We start from the raw sequence: 18,750 nt of genomic DNA on the forward strand, positions 1-18,750 counted from the left end.
TGATGAGTTATACGTTCCTTTCTGCACACCGCTGTTGTACTGCGTCGTTATTTGCATTGTTAGCTTGCCATTCTCTTTCGACGTCTCATTAACGAGCTGTTTTCGCCCACAGGACTGCCGCTGACTTGATGTATTTTGTTTGCCGCACCACTCTCAGTAAACCAAAGAAACTGTTGTGTGTGAAAAGCCCAGAAGGCCGTCTGTTTCTGAGATACTGGAACCGACGGTCATAGCACGCTCAAAGTCGCGTAGGTCACTCGTTTTGCCCATTCTAACGTTCAATCGAACAGTAACCGAATGTCTCGATGCCTGTCTGCCTGCTTTATATAAGCAAGCCTCGGCCACGTGACTTGGAGGCTAGCACTGGAGTAGTATGATCAAATGTTTTGGTTCTAGTCAGGATTCTAGCAACTGAAGTTTATTTAGTGCTTTTTCCGGGTAGCGGGAAAGTAGAGCATTGCAGTAGTCTAACCTAGAAGTAACAAAAGCATGGATTAATTTTTCTGCATCATTTTTGGACAGAAAGTTTCTGATTTTTGCAATGTTACGTTGATGGAAAAAGAGAGATCAGGGTCCAGGGTAACGCTGAGGTCCTTCACAGTTTTATTTGAGATGTCTGTACAACCATCAATATTAATTGTCAGATTCAACAGAAGATCTCTTTGTTTCTTGGGACCTAGAACAAGCATCTCTGTTTTGTCCAAGTTTAAAAATAGAAAGTTTGCAGCCATCCACGTCCTTATGTCTGAAACACAGGCTTCTAGCGAGGGCAATTTTGGGGCTTCACCATGTTTCATTGAAATGTACAGCTGTGTGTCATCCGCATAGCAGTGAAAGTTAACATTATGTTTTCGAATGACATCCCCAAGAGGTAAAATATATAGTGAAAACAATAGTGGTCCTAAAACGGAACCTTGAGGAACACCGATATTTACAGTTGATTTGTAAGAGGACAAACCATTCACAGAGACAAACTGATATCTTTCCGACAGATAAGATCTAAACCAGGCCAGAACTTGTCCGTGTAGACCAATTTGGGTTTCCAATCTCTCCAAAAGAATGTGGCGATCGATGGTATCAAAAGCAGCACTAAGGTCTAGGAGCACGAGGATAGATGCAGAGCCTCGGTCTGACGCCATTAAAAGGTAATTTACCATCCTCACAAGTGCAGTCTCAGTGCTATGATGCGGTCTAAAACCAGACTGAAGCATTTCGTATACATTGTTTGTCTTCAGGAAGGCAGTGAGGAATGGAAGATTCGATACAGGCCGATAGTTTTTCATATTTTCTGGGTCAAGGTTTGGCTTTTTCAAGAGAGGCTTTATTACTGCCACTTTTAGTGAGTTTGGTACACATCCGGTGGATAGAGAGCCGTTTATTATGTTCAACATAGGAGGGCCAAGCACAGGAAGCAGCTCTTTCAGTTGTTTAGTTGGAATAGGGTCCAGTATGCAGCTTGAAGGTTTAGAGGCCATGATTATTTTCATCATTGTGTCAAGAGATATAGTACTAAAACACTTTTGTGTCTCTCTTGATCCTAGGTCCTGGCAGAGTTGTGCAGACTCAGGACAACTGAGCTTTGGAGGAATAGGCAGATTTAAAGAAGAGTCCATAATTTGCTTTCTAATGATCATGATCTTTTCCTCAAAGAAGTTCATGAATTTATAACTGCTGAAGTGAAAGCCATCCTCTCTTGGGGAATGCTGCTTTTTAGTTAGCTTTGCGACAGTGTCAAAAATACATTTTGGATTGTTCTTATTTTCCTCAATTAAGTTGGAAAAATAGGATGATACTGCACGGTACTGTCTTTCTAAGCTAGTCGGAAGACTTCCAGTTTGGTGTGGCGCCATTTCCATTCCAATTTTCTGGAAGCTTGCGTCAGAGCTCAGGTATTTTCTGTATACCAGGGAGCTAGTTTCTTATGACAAATGTTTTTTAGTTTTTAGGGGTGCAACTGCATCTAGGGTATTGCGCAAGGTTAAATTGAGTTCCTCAGTTAGGTGGTTAACTGATTTTTGTCCTCTGGCGTCCTTGGGTAGGCAGAGGGAGTCTGGAAGGACATCAAGGAATCTTTGTGTTGTCTGTGAATTTATAGCACGACTTTTGATGTTCCTTGGTTGGGGTCTGAGCAGATTATTTGTTGCGATTGCAAACATAATAAAATGGTGGTCCGATAGTCCAGGATTATGAGGAAAAACATTAAGATCCACAACATTTATTCCATGGGACAAAACTAGGTCCAGAGTATGACTGTGACAATGTGTAGGTCCAGAGACATGTTGGACAAAATGATGGCTCCGAAGGCCTTTTGGAGTGGGTCTGTGGACTTTTCCATGTGAATATTAAAATCACCAAAAATGTGAATATGATCTGTTATGACTACAAGGTCTGATAGGAATTCAGGGAACTCAGTGAGCAACGCTGTATATGGCCCAGGGGGCCTGTAAACAGTAGCTATAAAAAGTGATTGAGTAGGCTGCATAGATTTCATGACTAGAAGCTCAAAAGATGAAAACGTCTTTTTTTTTTTTTTTTGTAAATTGAAATTTGCTATCGTAAATGTTAGCAACACCTCCGGCTTTGCGTGATGCATGGGGGATATGGTCACTAGTGTAGCCAGGAGGAGAGGCCTCATTTAAACACAGTAAATTCATCAGGCTTAAAACATGTTTCAGTCAGGCCAATCACATCAAGATTATGATCAGTGATTATTAGTTCATTGACTATAACTGCCTTTGAAGTAAGGGATCTAACATTAAGTAGCCCTATTCTGAGATGTGAGGTATCACGATCTCTTTCAATAATGGCAGGAATGGAGGAGGTCTTTATTCTAGTGAGATTGCTAAGGCGAACACCGCCATGTTTAGTTTTGCCCAACCTAGGTCGAGGCACAGACACGGTCTCAATGGGGATAGCTGAGCTGACTACAATGACTGTGCTAGTGGCAGACGCCACTAAGCTGGCAGGCTGGCTAACAGCCTGCTGCCTGGCCTGCACCCTATTTCATTATGGAGCTAGAGGAGTTAGAGCCCTGTCTATGTTGGTAGATAAGATGAGAGCACCCCTCCAGCTAGGATGGAGTCCGTCACTCCTCAGCAGGCCAGGCTTGGTCCTGTTTGTGGGTGAGTCCCAGAAAGAGGGCCAATTATCTACAAATTCTATCTTTTGGGAGGGGCAGAAAACAGTTTTCAACCAGCGATTGAGTTGTGAGACTCTGCTGTAGAGCTCATCACTCCCCCTAACTGGGAGGGGGCCAGAGACAATTACTCGATGCCGACACATCTTTCTAGCTGATTTACACGCTGAAGCTATGTTGCCCTTGGTGACCTCTGACTGTTTCATCCTAACATCGTTGGTGCCGACGTGGATAACAATATCTCTATGCTCTCTACACTCGCCAGTTTTAGCTTTAGCCAGCACCATCTTCAGATTAGCCTTTTAATGTCGGTAGCCCTGCCCCCTGGTAAACAGTGTATGATCGCTGGATGATTCGTTTTAAGTCTAATACTGCGGGTAATGGAGTCGCCAATGACTAGGGTTTTCAATTTGTCAGAGCTAATGGTGGGAAGCTTCGGCGTCTCAGACCCCGTAATGGGAGGAGTAGAGACCAGAGAAGGCTCGGCCTCAGACTCCGTCTCGCTACCGGTTGAAAGTTTCTGTCGGCTGAATGAGCGACACCGGTTGAGCATTCCTACAGCATTTCCCTCCAGAAGCCATGAGAAAGTTGTCCGGCTGCGGGGACCATGCGAGGGGATTTGTACTAACTTTACTATCTGTAATTACTGGTGGCACAGACGCTGTTTTATTCTTTCCTACACTGAAATGACCCTTGCCTAACGATTGCGTCTGAAGCTGGGCTTGCAGCACAGCTATCCTCGCCATAAGGCGATCTTTCTCCTGTATATTATGAGTACAGCGACTGCAATTAGAAGGCATCATGTTAATGTTACTACTTAGCTTCGGCTGTTGGAGGTCCTGACAAACCATGTCCAGATAAAGCGTTCGGAGTGAAAAAGTTGAGTGAGGGAAAACTAAAAATATAAACGGTAATTAAAAAGTAAAAACCGTAAAGTTGTCAGGTAGCAAAGTAAGGTTGACAACAAAACGCACGGCAACACATAAACAAGTCTGCAAGTTGTGACCGGAAATGACGAATCTGGTCTGGATCACGGTGCAACAAGACCCGTTTGTGCAAAACCACTTCTACATACTTCAACCACTGACAGACAGACAGACAGACATAATTCCATGTCTGTCTAATTTATTTTACCTTTATTTAACTAGGCAAGTCAGTTAAGAACAAATTCTTATTTTCAATGACGGCCTGGGAACAGTGGGTTAACTGCCTGTTCAGGGGCAGAACAACAGATTTGTACCTTGTCAGCTCGGGGGTTTGAACTCGTAACCTTCCGGTTACTAGTCCAACGCTCTAACCACTAGGCTACCCTGCCGCCCCAAGTACTTATTTGTTCATGTGGATCCCCATTAACTGTTACATTACTTTGGAAGGACCCGAGTTGGACCTATGTGGATCCCCATTAACTGTTACATTACTTTGGAAGGACCCGAGTTGGACCTATGCGAGGAATGTTTGGATCTTTGGGGATTTGCAGGGTTGTCATTGCCTTTTCCCAGGTATTCCCAACTTTAACTCTGATTGGGATTGTAGTCATGAAAACCTATCAAGTTTAAAGAGTGTTTATTTTACATTGACACTATGTCTTTTTTTATCTTTTCATTTTTGGCTCTGTCTCAATATACTGTAACTGTACAGCCCTGTGTTCCCTCCCTCCCTCCCTCCTCCTCCCTCCCCCTCCCTCCTCCCTCCCTCCCTCCCTCCCTCCCTCCCTCCCTCCCTCCCTCCCTCCCCTCCTCCCCTCCCTCCCTCCCTCCCTTCCTCCCCCCCCCTCCTCCTCCCTCCCTCCCTCCCTCCCTCCCGCTATCCTTGCCCCTCGGTCAGGCATTCACAGCCCTGTGTTCCCTCCTCCCTCCCTCCCTCCTCCTCCCTCCCCTCCCTCCCCCTCCCTCCTCCCTCCCCCCTCCCTCCTCCCTCCCTCCCTCCCTCCTCCCTCCCCGCTATCCTTGCCCCTCGGTCAGGCATTCACAGCCCTGTGTTCCCTCCTCCCTCCCTCCCTCCTCCCTCCCTCCCTCCTCCCCCTCCTCCTCCCTCCCTCCCTCCCCCTCCTCCCTCCTCCCTCCCCGCTATCCTTGCCCCTCGGTCAGGCATTCACAGCGCTGCGTAACACGCAAGACAGGTCATCACACGTGTTGACTCAACCCCCCCCCCACCTCACACGACAACAGGTCCCCCCTCTCTCTGCGGTTTGATGCCTGCCTCTGACTCCAACTTCTACAAGCCTCTGCAGAAACCACATGTTAATGTGATCTCCCACTGATAAATGTGTGTTCGTAGTTAATCTATAGCATAATCCATGTTATACACAGCTGAACCTCAATTATCCAACTATTGTTTAAATGTTTAAAACGCTCACCACCTCATTACCAAAGACAGGGCTTCTGAATCAATGGGTCTAATCTAATGATAGTCTTTGAATAACCACTATAGGGATGCACACACCACCCTGTAGGGAAGATATAGATCCTCTTCATAAAAGATGTGGAGCAAACACAAACACACTGACAGTGACATATTGCTACCTTTCATGGAGACTGTTGCAATGAATCTCTGCCTGTTCTGACACAAGGAATTCCCCTGGCATCAAAGCAGGAGACTGGCATGCACACACCACTCCAAATCACAGACTCATCAAAGCAGGAGACTGGCATGCACACACCACTCCAAATCACAGACTCATCAAAGCAGGAGACTGGCATGCACACACCACTCCAAATCACAGACTCATCAAAGCAGGAGACTGGCATGCACACACCACTCCAAATCACAGACTGTAGGGACGGAGGGTGGGGGGGGGTTGAGTCACGAGCCTGGCACGCAACTCTGTGTCAATACACAGTACAGACACGAAAACAGAATGTGATACATTTTGAAACCTCAGAGACAAGTGAGCACACACACCTGCTCGGTCGGACTACAGCACTCGGGGCCCCGGGGCACCAACCTTTTTTCTTGTTCTTTATTTGGGAATTCTGCAAACCTACTGCATTTCAACACATTTTGCCATGGTGCAGAGAATAATGTGCTGTTTTATAGTGCTATTCTACACGTTTTGTCGTGAGGTTAAATAAGAGAAAAGGGTGCAGTTTAAAAGGAAATTTCCTGCAATTATACACTTTTTTGTCATGGAAGAAGAAGAAAAATGCTGTTTTATAGCTCATTTCATGCTTTTGTTCACACTTTGCCATAAGGCTGAGAGAACATTTTGCAGTTTTAAAGCAAATTTCCTGCAATTCTACACATTGCTATCATATGCTATCTGGAGGTCAGGGGCCCCGGGGCATGTGCCCTGCGAGCCTGTTCAGTATTCTGGCCCTGCACACCTGGGACAGACACACCTGAAAGTTGACAGCCAGGCATTCTCAGTGGTAGAGTTCTTCCTCATCTGCCTTCTCAGTGAGATGTCACCCCCTACTGGCCCAGGGATGCAAAGTGTTGAGAGGAACTATCTACAGATTCTACATACTTCAACCACAGACAGACAGACAGACAAAATTCCATGTCCCTCTAAGTACTTATTTGTTCATGTGGATCCCCATTAGCTGTTACAATTGCATCAGCGACTCTTCCTGTGGTATACAATTATCATTATCAATGAGATGTGTAAGGACTGTACATATGTTTATTCTCCAATGTTATCCGTAGCTCATTCAACATACTGAGGCAAACGTATCCAAGTATTAGTTATTTACACTGGTAATGAATTATTACATACGGTGCAGGATCTTAATTTGATCAGTCTTTTGTTGCTGAGAATTTTTCCTGCAAATGAAAACTTGTAGTGTATTTGAGTTTTTAAAAGGCTTCTCAAGTTTGTAATTTCCGATTTGATTTGCCCTAATAACAAAAAATGAATGAATAAAAAATGAATTGAAATTAAAAAATATCGACCCCTACAAAAATGTACATGAATTATAATTCACATTTTCTGTTGCTGCAGGATTATCTTCCTGCTGTATAAAACTGGCTCAAATTAAGATCCTACTTCTGTAATAGTGATAGCTAACTAATACAGCACACTTTTAGTTGACACACACTGGAGCCCCATTAAGATTCCATTAGCTAGTGTAGAGAAGGGCCATTAGCATGAGTTAATGACAGAATTTCTCACAGCATTGTAATTCCTGATTACCCCTCCCCCTTCCTCCAACAAGCAATTAGCTGTAGTTATAAAGGACTTTAATGAACGGCTGAGATCATAAGGTACACCTGATCCAACTTGTCAACTAATCATCAAGCCCTCAATGAGTTGAATCAGAGAGGAAGAGGCGAAGTGAGAGGTTTTACTCAGTCCAAAATTTTCCACAAATTATCCAACGACGTTAGGAATTTGAGGTCAATGAGTGTTGAATTTGCTGCGTGAGGCTTATTGGATCGAATAGACGTTTTGTTATGGTTCGGTTGTGATGAATGCACTGACATAAGTGGACACACATGACATTTCGCCAACTTTGAAAAAATGACTTTATATCGGAGTTTTGTCATAGAGCTAAACAGAGAACTCATCATGGATATAACTCGTTTTAGCGTGGCCATTGCCATTGAGTGCTTACACCATCTTACACCATTGGGCTACCAAGTGGCACAGCGGTCTAATGCACTGCGTCTCAGTGCTAGAGGCGTCACTACAGACCAGGGGTGGGCAACTCCAGTCCTCGGGGGCCTGATTGGTGTCACACTTTTTCTCCGTCCCTAGCAAACACAGCTGATTAATCAAATCGCATTCTAAACTGAAGATCATGATTAGGTGATAATTAGAGTCAAGTGTGTTAGCTGGGGGCTGGGGCAAAACTGTGACACCAATCAGGCCCTATCGAGGACTGGAATTGCCCACCCCCGCTACAGACCCAGGTTTGAACCCGGGCTGTATCACGACCGGCCGCAAGTCCCATAGGGCGGCGCACAATTGGCCCAGCGTCGTCTGGGTTAGGTTAGAGGAGGATTTGGCCAGGGAAAGGCCTTCATTTTAAAAATGTGAATTTGTTCTTAACGGACTTGCCTAGTTAAATAAAATGTTTAAAAAAAAAATGTAAGTAGTCAACTGGGTGGGGATTCCTGTTGGGAGCAATCAGCCAATGAAGAGGAGAAAAACGGACTACTTTAAAATGGAGATTGCCTCAATGGTGCTGCCCATGCTGTCGCAGATACTATAATGGCACCGATACAAAGATGAGTCCTCTATCTCTATGGCCTGTTCACGCTTATCTGCTAGAATGGTCCCACCTGCTCTCACCTCCTCCTGCCTGCCTTTCATCTTTGAGGACATGTATTTCCATTGTTGAAGCGGTCACTTGACTGTCTTGTCAGTATAATAGGCAATCTTTGGTGGAATCAGGTGAATTTGTCTGGGGCTGCAACAAAAATGTGTGCTGTTGGGGGTACTTAAGGACTGGGGTTGGGAAATGCTGCTATAATGAACGCAGAAGGGGTTTTTGTGAATGCTATTGTAAGGAATGTAAATGGGTTGCTGTTGTTGTGAATGTAGCTGTAATGCACGTAAAGGGGTTGTTGTGAATGCTATTGTAAGGAATGTAAATGGGTTGCTGTTGTTGTGAATGTAGCTGTAATGCACGTAAAGGGGTTGTTTTTGTGAATGTAGCTCAAATCTAATGATAATATCATTAGATATTATTACATGCCTGCTGGCTGGATTTCCATGGTGAGCTTTTGTGAACGCACACCTAATTTTGGGTAGTGAAGTAGTGGTATAAGGTTGGCATGTTATTCACAGACCAAACTATGACTTTGTTACTAAAGCAGGCTATGACTGTATTGCCATGTTACCATGTCTGGTCTGATACTGAGTCATGGTTCTGATACAGTATAGTTAACGGCACACCAAATGTGGCAGCCAGTGTTTGTGTGTGTGCATCTGTGTGTCCTTGCATGCATGTGTGTGTGTGTGCCTTGCATAGTCTGCAGTCATACTATGTTTAGCCCTCCCAAGTTGAGGACGTGTACCGGATGAATTCCATCATCTGATCGTACTCATAACAATCGTGGCTATCACTGCCAAGCCTCAGCCGTGAAGTCATCTCCCCAAAATACTCCCTCTTACTTATACTGAAGTGCTAATGCTCTCTCACGCACACTCTCCCTTTCCAGTGAACCAGGGTTCCAGGTTGACTTATGCTTAAAGGACTCACGGATTGGCCCATAACTGACCCCAGGCCCAGCTTTCTGCCCCAGCCCTATACCCAGACACCAGCCTTATATCCCACACCCCAGCCTCAACCCCAGGCCTATACCCAGACACCAGCCTTATATCCCACACCCCAGCCTCAACCCCAGGCCTATACCCAGACACCAGCCTTATATCCCACACCCCAGGCCTATACCCAGACACCATCCTTATATCCCACACCCCAGCCTCAACCCCAGGCCTATACCCAGACACCAGCCTTATATCCCACACCCCAGCCTCAACCCCAGGCCACACCCCAGCCTCAACCCCAGGCCTATACCCAGACACCAGCCTTATATCCCACACCCCAGCCTCAACCCCAGGCCTATACCCAGACCCCAGCCTCAACCCCAGGCCTATACCCAGACCCCAGCCTCAACCCCAGGCCTATACCCAGACACCAGCCTTATATCCCACACCCCAGCCTCAACCCCAGCCCTATACCCAGACACCAGCCTTATATCCCACACCCCAGCCTCAACCCCAGGCCTATACCCAGACACCAGCCTTATATCCCACACCCCAGTCTCAACCCCAGGCCTATACCCAGACACCAGCCTTATATCCCACACCCCAGCCTCAACCCCAGGCCTATACCCAGACACCAGCCTTATATCCCACACCCCAGTCTCAACCCCAGGCCTATACCCAGACACCAGCCTTATATCCCACACCCCAGCCTCAACCCCAGGCCTATACCCCAGACCCAGCCCTTTCCACTACAAAATGCTGGGTTCCAGGCATTGCTTCAATTAGTTGGGTTATTTTCTTTAAAAAGAGCACTGTTGAGTTGTTGATTCTGGGTTATTGAGGCATGATCAGAAGACTTGGGGCATGGCTTTCAAATAGTTATTTTTGGCCACCTGTGAGAGTAAATGTATTTATGTTAGTCTGTTATGTTGTATTGTTAGCGCATGTTAAGGCTAAACACTGATCGTTTTAAAGCTTTTATGAGGCTTATAGAAATGTGTGTTTCTTAAGATCCTATACAAATCCCAAAGTTGGGATACTTACCACTTCATTACAATATGCAATTAATAATGTTAATATTATTAATATTTTATAATAATGAAATATTCCAAATTAAGGCACATTCAAAATTGCAGTGTACAATCTTAACATTTGATACAATACAACAGATGAACAGGAATGACATTTACCCTTACTGGTGGCCAAAAATATCTATCTGAAAGCCACACCCCTATTAAGCCATGCCTCCTGAAAATAACCTAAGGATTACATTAAAAAGACCCAGCTGCTGGTTTAACCCAGCATGAAAGTGAATAAAACCCATGTTTGAGTAATCCCAACCACACAACATGTTGGGTTATTCACGCAACCCAACTGGCTGGATCAAGATAACCCAGCGTGTGTTCTGTCCAATATTTACCCAGCAGCTGACCCCCTCCCCCCATTCACACAGACGCCACCACTTGTGCCCCTGCATTCACCTTCTTGAAGAGACGCTGGCCTAAAGGGACAGGAATAAACATGGACCATAAGCCAATAACAGTCGGTTCTCTGGGAAGAAATGTGTGTCAAGGACCAATCCCAAATAATGACATCAACAGGTAGCCATTACAGTCTAATAACCATTCCCCTGGTCCATTGGATAGCAACTGGTTTGTGAGTGTGTTTTTGAAAAGAGCCATTGTAACAACTTAGTTTAATGGCTACACTGGTCAGGGAAAATTGTGTGAACTGTGAAAATTCCACATATTGTAAGTGTGCTGCAAGAATACTCTGTGTACTGGTGACTTTAGAGGAATGGCATCCCATATCCCTTCATTAAAGTGACAGTAGTTTTTGTTATGTGTCTGTTTGTTGCTCGTAGGGTATTCCGTTACCTCCCAGTGAACATTTTGTTTAGCAAGATTGACTCTGCACATTCCGTCACACATTCAGCAGTTTCTCAATATTAAACAGTACTTCGGGGGAATGTACACAGTCATTGTGAGAGAGGCACTGCTCACTGTAGAGATCGTTCACTGGTTCTGATCCAGTTCTGTTGTGCCCCGTTTGTCTTACGTTAGAGAGCAAGACATTCATCTGAAGAGGGTTTGTAAGCTTGACTGAGGTAGTAACAATTCCTACAGTATATGGGGAAGAGTTCAGTGAAGGGAAAATTGTGCCCAGGAGGACTGAAATGGGGAGTACTGGTTTAACATCAGTCAGTTGAGATTAGAAAGTAATTGGACAGTTCATCAGACAGTCCTCGTCCTGTTAGTGTAGCATTTCTTATAGACTGCCTTTCAGTATGTCTCCTCTCCTCTAGCTGTGGTCTGCCATTATGTTCTATCGGCACCCAAACCAGATCTCACGTGTTTTCTAGCCCGTCTGTCATGAGATGCCGTTATGCCACATCTCCTCAGGCATTGGCTACTGCTCTGTGCCCTCTGATCCACACGATGGAGTGATGTCATTATGTGATAAAGAAACGGAGGACTTGCCTGAAGTCCAAAAATGATCCCTCATCAATGTCCGACTTGGATTTGAGAGGAGAGAAAACGATAACTATTATACAACTGAGGGAAATACTGATCTGTGTGGCGTGAGTGTCATACAGTCTCTCACCTCTCTTTCTCAGTCTCTCACACCAGACCGCTAATCCTCCTGTGTGTGAAGAGAGCGCTCGCGGTCACGCACATGGGCCGTGTTTCATTTAGGACTGCTGCGGTCACGCAACACGCCATACATAAGCCAAGGTGTTTATGGTCATTTTCTCACCCCGCCAGGCCGGGCGGAGCCGGCAACCGCCCTTCTGGAAGAGCAGATCTGGGAGATACAAACACATACCAGACACGTGCACATTTCTCACACACACGCACACCGGCCAACCCCAGGGTAGAGGGGAATGTGTGAACAGGCCAAACCACAAAGCCCATTGTTCACGTCATGATCCACAGAGACAAATGGAGCATCGTGAGGGGTTTGAGATTTATCATCATGGATCAACACCACATTCACTCTTCTAACCCTAATTCTCCTCAAACACACACACACACACACACGCTCAGACTCTCTCTCTGCATGATATGAAAAAAGAGGTGCAGAGCAAAAGGGGCGAGAGGAAGGAGTCAGGGAAGAGGGGAAGGAGATGACAATACCTTTTCAATGTTTACTTTTCCTCCTCTAAGGTATCCACCGGTGTTCAGGTCGTAAACATTGGACACACACACACTCTCACACATCTGCTCTTCTCTGCATTCAGGTCATAGTGCTTGAACTAGTGCTGCTCCTTCTCCCCCAAGCCCCGACCCAGCAGATTACATAAATAACATGACATCTGCTATGAAAGAATGTCAGTCAGTCTGTCTGCCCGTCTGTGTTCTCCATTAAGGCCCAGCCACCCAGATAGTGGTTTGGAGGTTAGGACTGGAGCAGGCAAAAACAGCAGGGTCTGGTTCCTTTCTGCCCAGCCACAATATGATCGGTGCCCCTCCTTCGACCGTACCATTCAATGTTTGCCTGGAAAGGTATAAGCAGTGTAGGGGTAGCGCTCCCACCATATTCGTTACATATCTAGAAACATCAGAGAGCTATGGCCAAGAGGTTTAGGAGAGAATTTGGACTGGGCTTCTCTCCAATCTCACCGTGGCTCTGTGTGCCCCGCTTACAGCTTACCAGACATCTGTCTGTCTGTCTCCCTGTGTGTCTGTAGATCATGCAGCAGATGAGTGACCATCGCTACAACAAGCTGACGGTGCCTGATGACATTGCAGCCAACACCATCTACATGAACCTCCCCAGCAAAGGCCATGTACTGCTACACTGCACCCCAGAGGAGTTCCCAGAGAGTGCCAAAGTGAGCACACACACACACTGTGCACTAGCACACACACACTGTGCACTAGCACACACACACTGTGCACTAGCACACACATGCCAATCTCTGTGCTCCCCCAGTTATTAGCCACTGAATATTGTATATTTGTCGTCTTGTATGCAAATGTTTGTCGTAAATATCCCTGCACTTTGTCGTGACCCTTGGATGTCGGCTCGTATGGGAGCAGTGAATGACATGTTATTGTCTCTGTAGCTGTTAGAGACGGCTGAGGATGAGCCATGTCATTTAGACTCCTCATTGTCGCTACGCATTCCTGTGTCACTATGACAACCAACACCCTGCAATCTGCACAGACAGCCCCTAAGACCTCAAATGTTCTCAGCGGTTAAAACCCAAACTTGAACATTTTATTTTTAGTACAAAGCATTTATTGAAATACGTCTCGCTGGATTTGGAACTGTTGTCCGATTTCCCTTAGGGCTTAATATAATATGTGCCTTGAGGATTGGCTAAAGGGGAATTCAACCCCAAACATAAAACCAGAGTGTCTGCGTCAGTGTCCTGGATCAGGCCACTGTAGAGTGTATTCATATGGGTCCTGGATCAGGCCACTGTAGAGTGTATTCATATGGGTCCTGGATCAGGCCACTGTAGAGTGTATTCATATGGGTCCTGGATCAGGCCACTGTAGAGTGTATTCATATGAGTCCTGGATCAGGCCACTGTAGAGTGTATTCATATGGGTCCTGGATCAGGCCACTGTAGAGTGTATTCATATGGGTCCTGGATCAGGCCACTGTAGAGTGTATTCATATGGGTCCTGGATCAGGCCACTGTAGAGTGTAGTCATATGGGTCCTGGATCAGGCCACTGTAGAGTGTATTCATATGAGTCCTGGATCAGGCCACTGTAGAGTGTATTCATATGGGTCCTGGATCAGGCCACTGTAGAGTGTATTCATATGAGTCCTGGATCAGGCCACTGTAGAGTGTATTCATATGAGTCCTGGATCAGGCCACTGTAGAGTGTAGTCATATGGGTCCTGGATCAGGCCACTGTAGAGTGTATTCATATGGGTCCTGGATCAGGCCACTGTAGAGTGTATTCATATGAGTCCTGGATCAGGCCACTGTAGAGTGTATTCATATGAGTCCTGGATCAGGCCACTGTAGAGTGTAGTCATATGGGTCCTGGATCAGGCCACTGTAGAGTGTATTCATATGGGTCCTGGATCGAAGCTTGGGGCGCTTTCTGCCTCTCTGCGCACCATCTGTGGAATGAAGAGGTGTTGGAATCACAATCATCAGGGGTGTCGGAACACAGGGATACATTTCTGCGTGTCAGACTGTCAGACACAGTTCCATGTAATCTCTCGCAACCACCACTCTGGAAGAGCAGATCTGGGAGATACAAAAACAAGCTGTGCGCCCTCTCAGCCTGATTGAACTTAACACATCTATATAACAGTAATCTAGACAGACAGACCCCCCCCCCCCTTCGGATAGAGAGAGAGGGAGGAAGAGAATGAGAGAGAGATTCGTCAACCCAATCAGACCGAACCCGCTCACTGCCTGCAAAGCCGCTCCGCTTTCTAACAGTAGAAACATGAAACATTCTCACCCTAAAAATTCTGTCTCCGGCTATTTTTAGTAGTGTTACATAAAGGGGGGGCTGAGAAGAGAGATCGAAGTCGACTAGACAAAAGGTCTCAGCCAGCCCCCACAGTGAAGTTCTCCTACCCCTTGTATAAATTTCAACCACAGTAATAACAACCCAGCTGGAAAGAACAGACTCACTGCCATAAAAACAGAAACACTTGAGTGAAAGAGAGCGAGAGAACAGATTTAGAAGGAAAAAAAAGGAGTTAGGCGGAGAGGAGTTTGGATAAAGTACATCGCCCCCCCTGACCTCGTAATTCCCCTCCAATGGTTGATGGGGTTTACCCCTGTTCTATGTATTGGTTGTAGGAAGGCCAGAGTAAGACCTGTTGATTCATGGCTGGAGGATCTGATAGGTCAGATTTGGGTGGGTTGCTTGTTGCTCTTACGGTACTGCAAGCCCAGGCTTTTAGTATGACAGAAGGGGATTTATTATTTTTTAAATTTTTGCTTTTGTGTGTAATGTTTACTGTTAAAGGGCAATTCTGCCAGTCAACCTCATATTCATTGTCTCCAGCACCAAACCAGGGTCTACATGTATGAAAACAGTATGATTCTATGATCTGTGGTTAAAAAGATAAGAAAGGTCCTAAGAAATGCTTCTGTGTGACATCACAGGGTAAAAAAAGTGATTTTTAAACCCTGCAAAGAGTTTCGAGGGAGGGTATTTTCTAGCTCCCATGTCACCGCAAATCTCATAGTGTTTGAAAATCACTGTTTTTAAAATGTTTAAACTTTTGATGAGGTCATCGTTTAGAACTTTTTTTACTTTACATTTTTTTTCTACAAAATGTAGAAAATGGTGGTGACCTTTTAATTATTTCTAAGTTGTTGTTTTTGGTTGTTGCTTTGGCAATGTTAACATGTGTTTCCCATGGAGAGAGGGAGAGAGAAAAAAAATATATATATATATTCTGGCTTGGAAGTGTCTTAGGAAAACAGTGGTTTTCTTCTGGAGGGGCTCCACAGGGTGACACATTGGGTTTCTGGAGATGCTGTAATATTTCTCACTTCGTTTTTCTATCTTCAGAAGACTGAGAACTCGCTATACCTAAAATGGTCATTCTTAGATTTGCATCCCTCGTAAGTGCTTCCAAATCCTTGTAAAAATCATGAACAATGCCTGTAAACAATGTTACGGAAGGTGAAGACAGACATATTCCCTCTCTCATTCTCTTCCCTAGGTGTTTGAGAAGCTGAAGGACCACATGTTGATCCCAGTGTCGAACATGGAGAAGGTCAAGGTGGACGGAGCCCTCACCTGTTGCTCCGTTCTCATCAACAAGAAGCCCAAAGTCTGATCTGAGCATGCTCCGTTAGGGGTCTCTCAGGCAGACCTGGATTCAAATACTATACTTGAAATCTTTCACATACTTTGATGTGCCAGGAGAGCGGGGTTTGCAATTTTGGAACTATACTATTGGGCCATTGTTAAGCCAGGCAAGCTTAATCAAGCAGACAATGTATTTAACATGATTCTGAATAGTATTTGAAACCAGGTCTGCTCTCAGAGCAGGGTCAGCCCACTGCTGCCCCCTTGCCAGAAACAAGTCTGCTTGTGTTACCCCTCGATAACAGAATGTTATCCAGGCTACCCCCCTCTGAAAGTGTCTGTTTCTGCTGTGTTACCCCTCGATAACAGAATGTTATCCAGGCTACCCCCCTCTGAAAATGTCTGTTTCTGCTGTGTTACCCCTCGATAACAGAATGTTATCCAGGCTACCCCCCTCTGAAAGTGTCTGTTTCTGCTGTGTTACCCCTCGATAACAGAATGTTATCCAGGCTACCCCCCTCTGAAAATGTCTGTTTCTGCTGTGTTACCCCTCGATAACAGAATGTTATCCAGGCTACCCCCCTCTGAAAGTGCTCATGTGTCAATCATTCCCTGTGCTTACTGGTCAATGTTTACAACCCTTTAAAACAACCACGTACAATAGAACACTGGAGAGGCCAAAAGGATGGTGGAGGATCTATATCATGTTACGGTATAGTGCAGTATGCGTAGTGCAGGAGCCAGTTTATGATGAATAAACAAAAAGCAAATCCGCCAAGATACATTTCCAATCATCTGCTGATTGCGCTCTCCGTATTTCATTTAGGATTCAATTCATCATGATTCATAGTCATGCCATGTAACAAGTACAAGTTCTTATTGAGGGGTGAAAATGTATGAAATCCACCCAGTTATCTTAATAATCTGGAAATTGGCATAATGAGTGGTTCCTCTCTCTGCCACGGAGACCTGAGTGCTCTTACTACATTATTGTTGATTCAAAAAAGAAATGTATATGATTATTGAACAGGAATGTTGATTGATCCCTAGCTGAGATGATGGTGCTAGTTATTCCATTCAGCTGAACATAGGGGTCAATTCCTCTTATTAAACTGTGATTTCTGACGTCTAAAGCCAGGGTAGGAAACGAATGACAAAATGCACATGCAATTGTCATCAAAAAAATGCCTTTTAAAAACAGTCATAGGATGTTCATTTTCCCACTACCCTGTGTCTTAACCTAAGCTGTTATGAAGGACTGAGCACTACTTCCCTGCCGTGTATGACATGTTTGTAATGACCAATATTTGTAATTTCTCGTTACACACTTATAACATGTCTCAATTTGCTGTGTACCTCCATCTTAAGTGGCTTAATAACTACTGCTGTATAGTCTAGTCAAGAAGCCATTATAGGGGTTTCTTCGATGTTTTAAAGCCCTTTATTGTCCCTGTATTGACTACTGTATTCTACGGGTAACTGACACAAATAAAGAAACACTTAAATGAGGGATACAAAAGTATACTGAACACAAATATAAAAACACAACACGTAAAGTGTTGTTTCATGAGCTGAAATAAAATGTCTCATAAATGTTCCATACCCACAAATTTGTTCATATCCCTGTTAGTGAGCATTTCTCCTTTGCCAAGAGAATTCATCCACCTGACAGGTGTGGTATAGCAAGAAGATTAAACAGCATGATCATTACACAGGTGCACCTTGTGTTTATTAAACTGTGGGTTGCTACCATGTTGTTGTCATGTAGTGTTGCTACCATGCTGTGTTGTCATGTGTTGCTGCCATGCTATGTTGTCGTCTTAGGTCTCTCTTTATGTAGTGTTGTGTTGTCTCTCTTGTCGTGATGTGTGTTTTGTCCTATAGTTTTATTACATTACATTTTTATTACATTTATCCCAACCCCCATCCCCGCAGGAGGCCTTTTGGTAGGCCGTAATTGCAAATAAGAATTTGTTCTTAACTAACTTGCCTAATTAAATAAAGATAAAAAATAAATAAAAGGACACTCTAAAATGTGCAGTTTTGTCTCACAACACAATGCCACACATGTATCAAGTTTTGAGGGAGTGTGCAATTGGCATGCTGACTGCAGGAATGTCCACCAGAGCTGTTGCCAGAAAATTGAATGTTCATTTCTCTACCATAAGCTGCCTCCAACATTGTTTTAGAGAATTTGGCAGTACGTCCAACCGGCCTCACAACTGCAGACCATGTGTAACCATGCCAGCCAAGGACCTCCACATCTGTCTTCTTCACCTGTTGAAATGTCCAGAGACCAGGCACCCGGACAGCTGATGAAACTGTGGGTTCGCGCAACTGAAGAATTTCTGCACGCTGTCAGAAATCGTCTCAGGGAAGCTCATCTGCGTGCTCGTCGTCCTCACCAGGGTCTGACTGGTTTTCTGATCCACGCCCCTACTTTTTTTCAAGGTATCTGTGACCAACAAATGCATATCTGTATTCCCAGTCATATGAAATCCATTGATTAGGGCCTAATTCATTTATTTACTGATTTCCTTATATTAACTGGAACGCAGTCAAATCTTTGAAATTGTTGCATTTCTATTTTTGAAAGCAGGTGCTTCTATACAGGTGTGGTTCCTGAGTTAATTAAGCAGTTAACATCCCATCATGATTAGGGTCATGGATTAAAATGCCCAGATGACCATTATTTTGGCAACCATGGGTAGA

General features: G+C 44.8%; 1 protein-coding gene across 2 annotated transcripts in view; it reads left to right on the forward strand.

Annotated features, from left to right (window-relative positions):
* The window catches only part of LOC115145357 (N(G),N(G)-dimethylarginine dimethylaminohydrolase 1-like), a 118,602-nt gene extending 100,546 nt beyond the window's left edge, over window positions 1-18,056 (forward strand). For both annotated transcript variants that reach the window (XM_029686853.2, XM_029686852.2), the window contains exons 5-6: window positions 12,982-13,125; window positions 15,950-18,056. In XM_029686853.2, coding sequence (XP_029542713.1) covers window positions 12,982-13,125; window positions 15,950-16,066 — 261 coding nt within the window. In that variant the 3' untranslated portion in view covers window positions 16,067-18,056. The remainder of the gene's footprint in view (window positions 1-12,981; window positions 13,126-15,949) is intronic.
* The last annotated feature ends 694 nt before the right edge of the window (window positions 18,057-18,750 follow it).

Source organism: Oncorhynchus nerka, linkage group LG17, assembly GCF_034236695.1.
Source record: "Oncorhynchus nerka isolate Pitt River linkage group LG17, Oner_Uvic_2.0, whole genome shotgun sequence".
NCBI lineage: Eukaryota > Metazoa > Chordata > Actinopteri > Salmoniformes > Salmonidae > Oncorhynchus > Oncorhynchus nerka.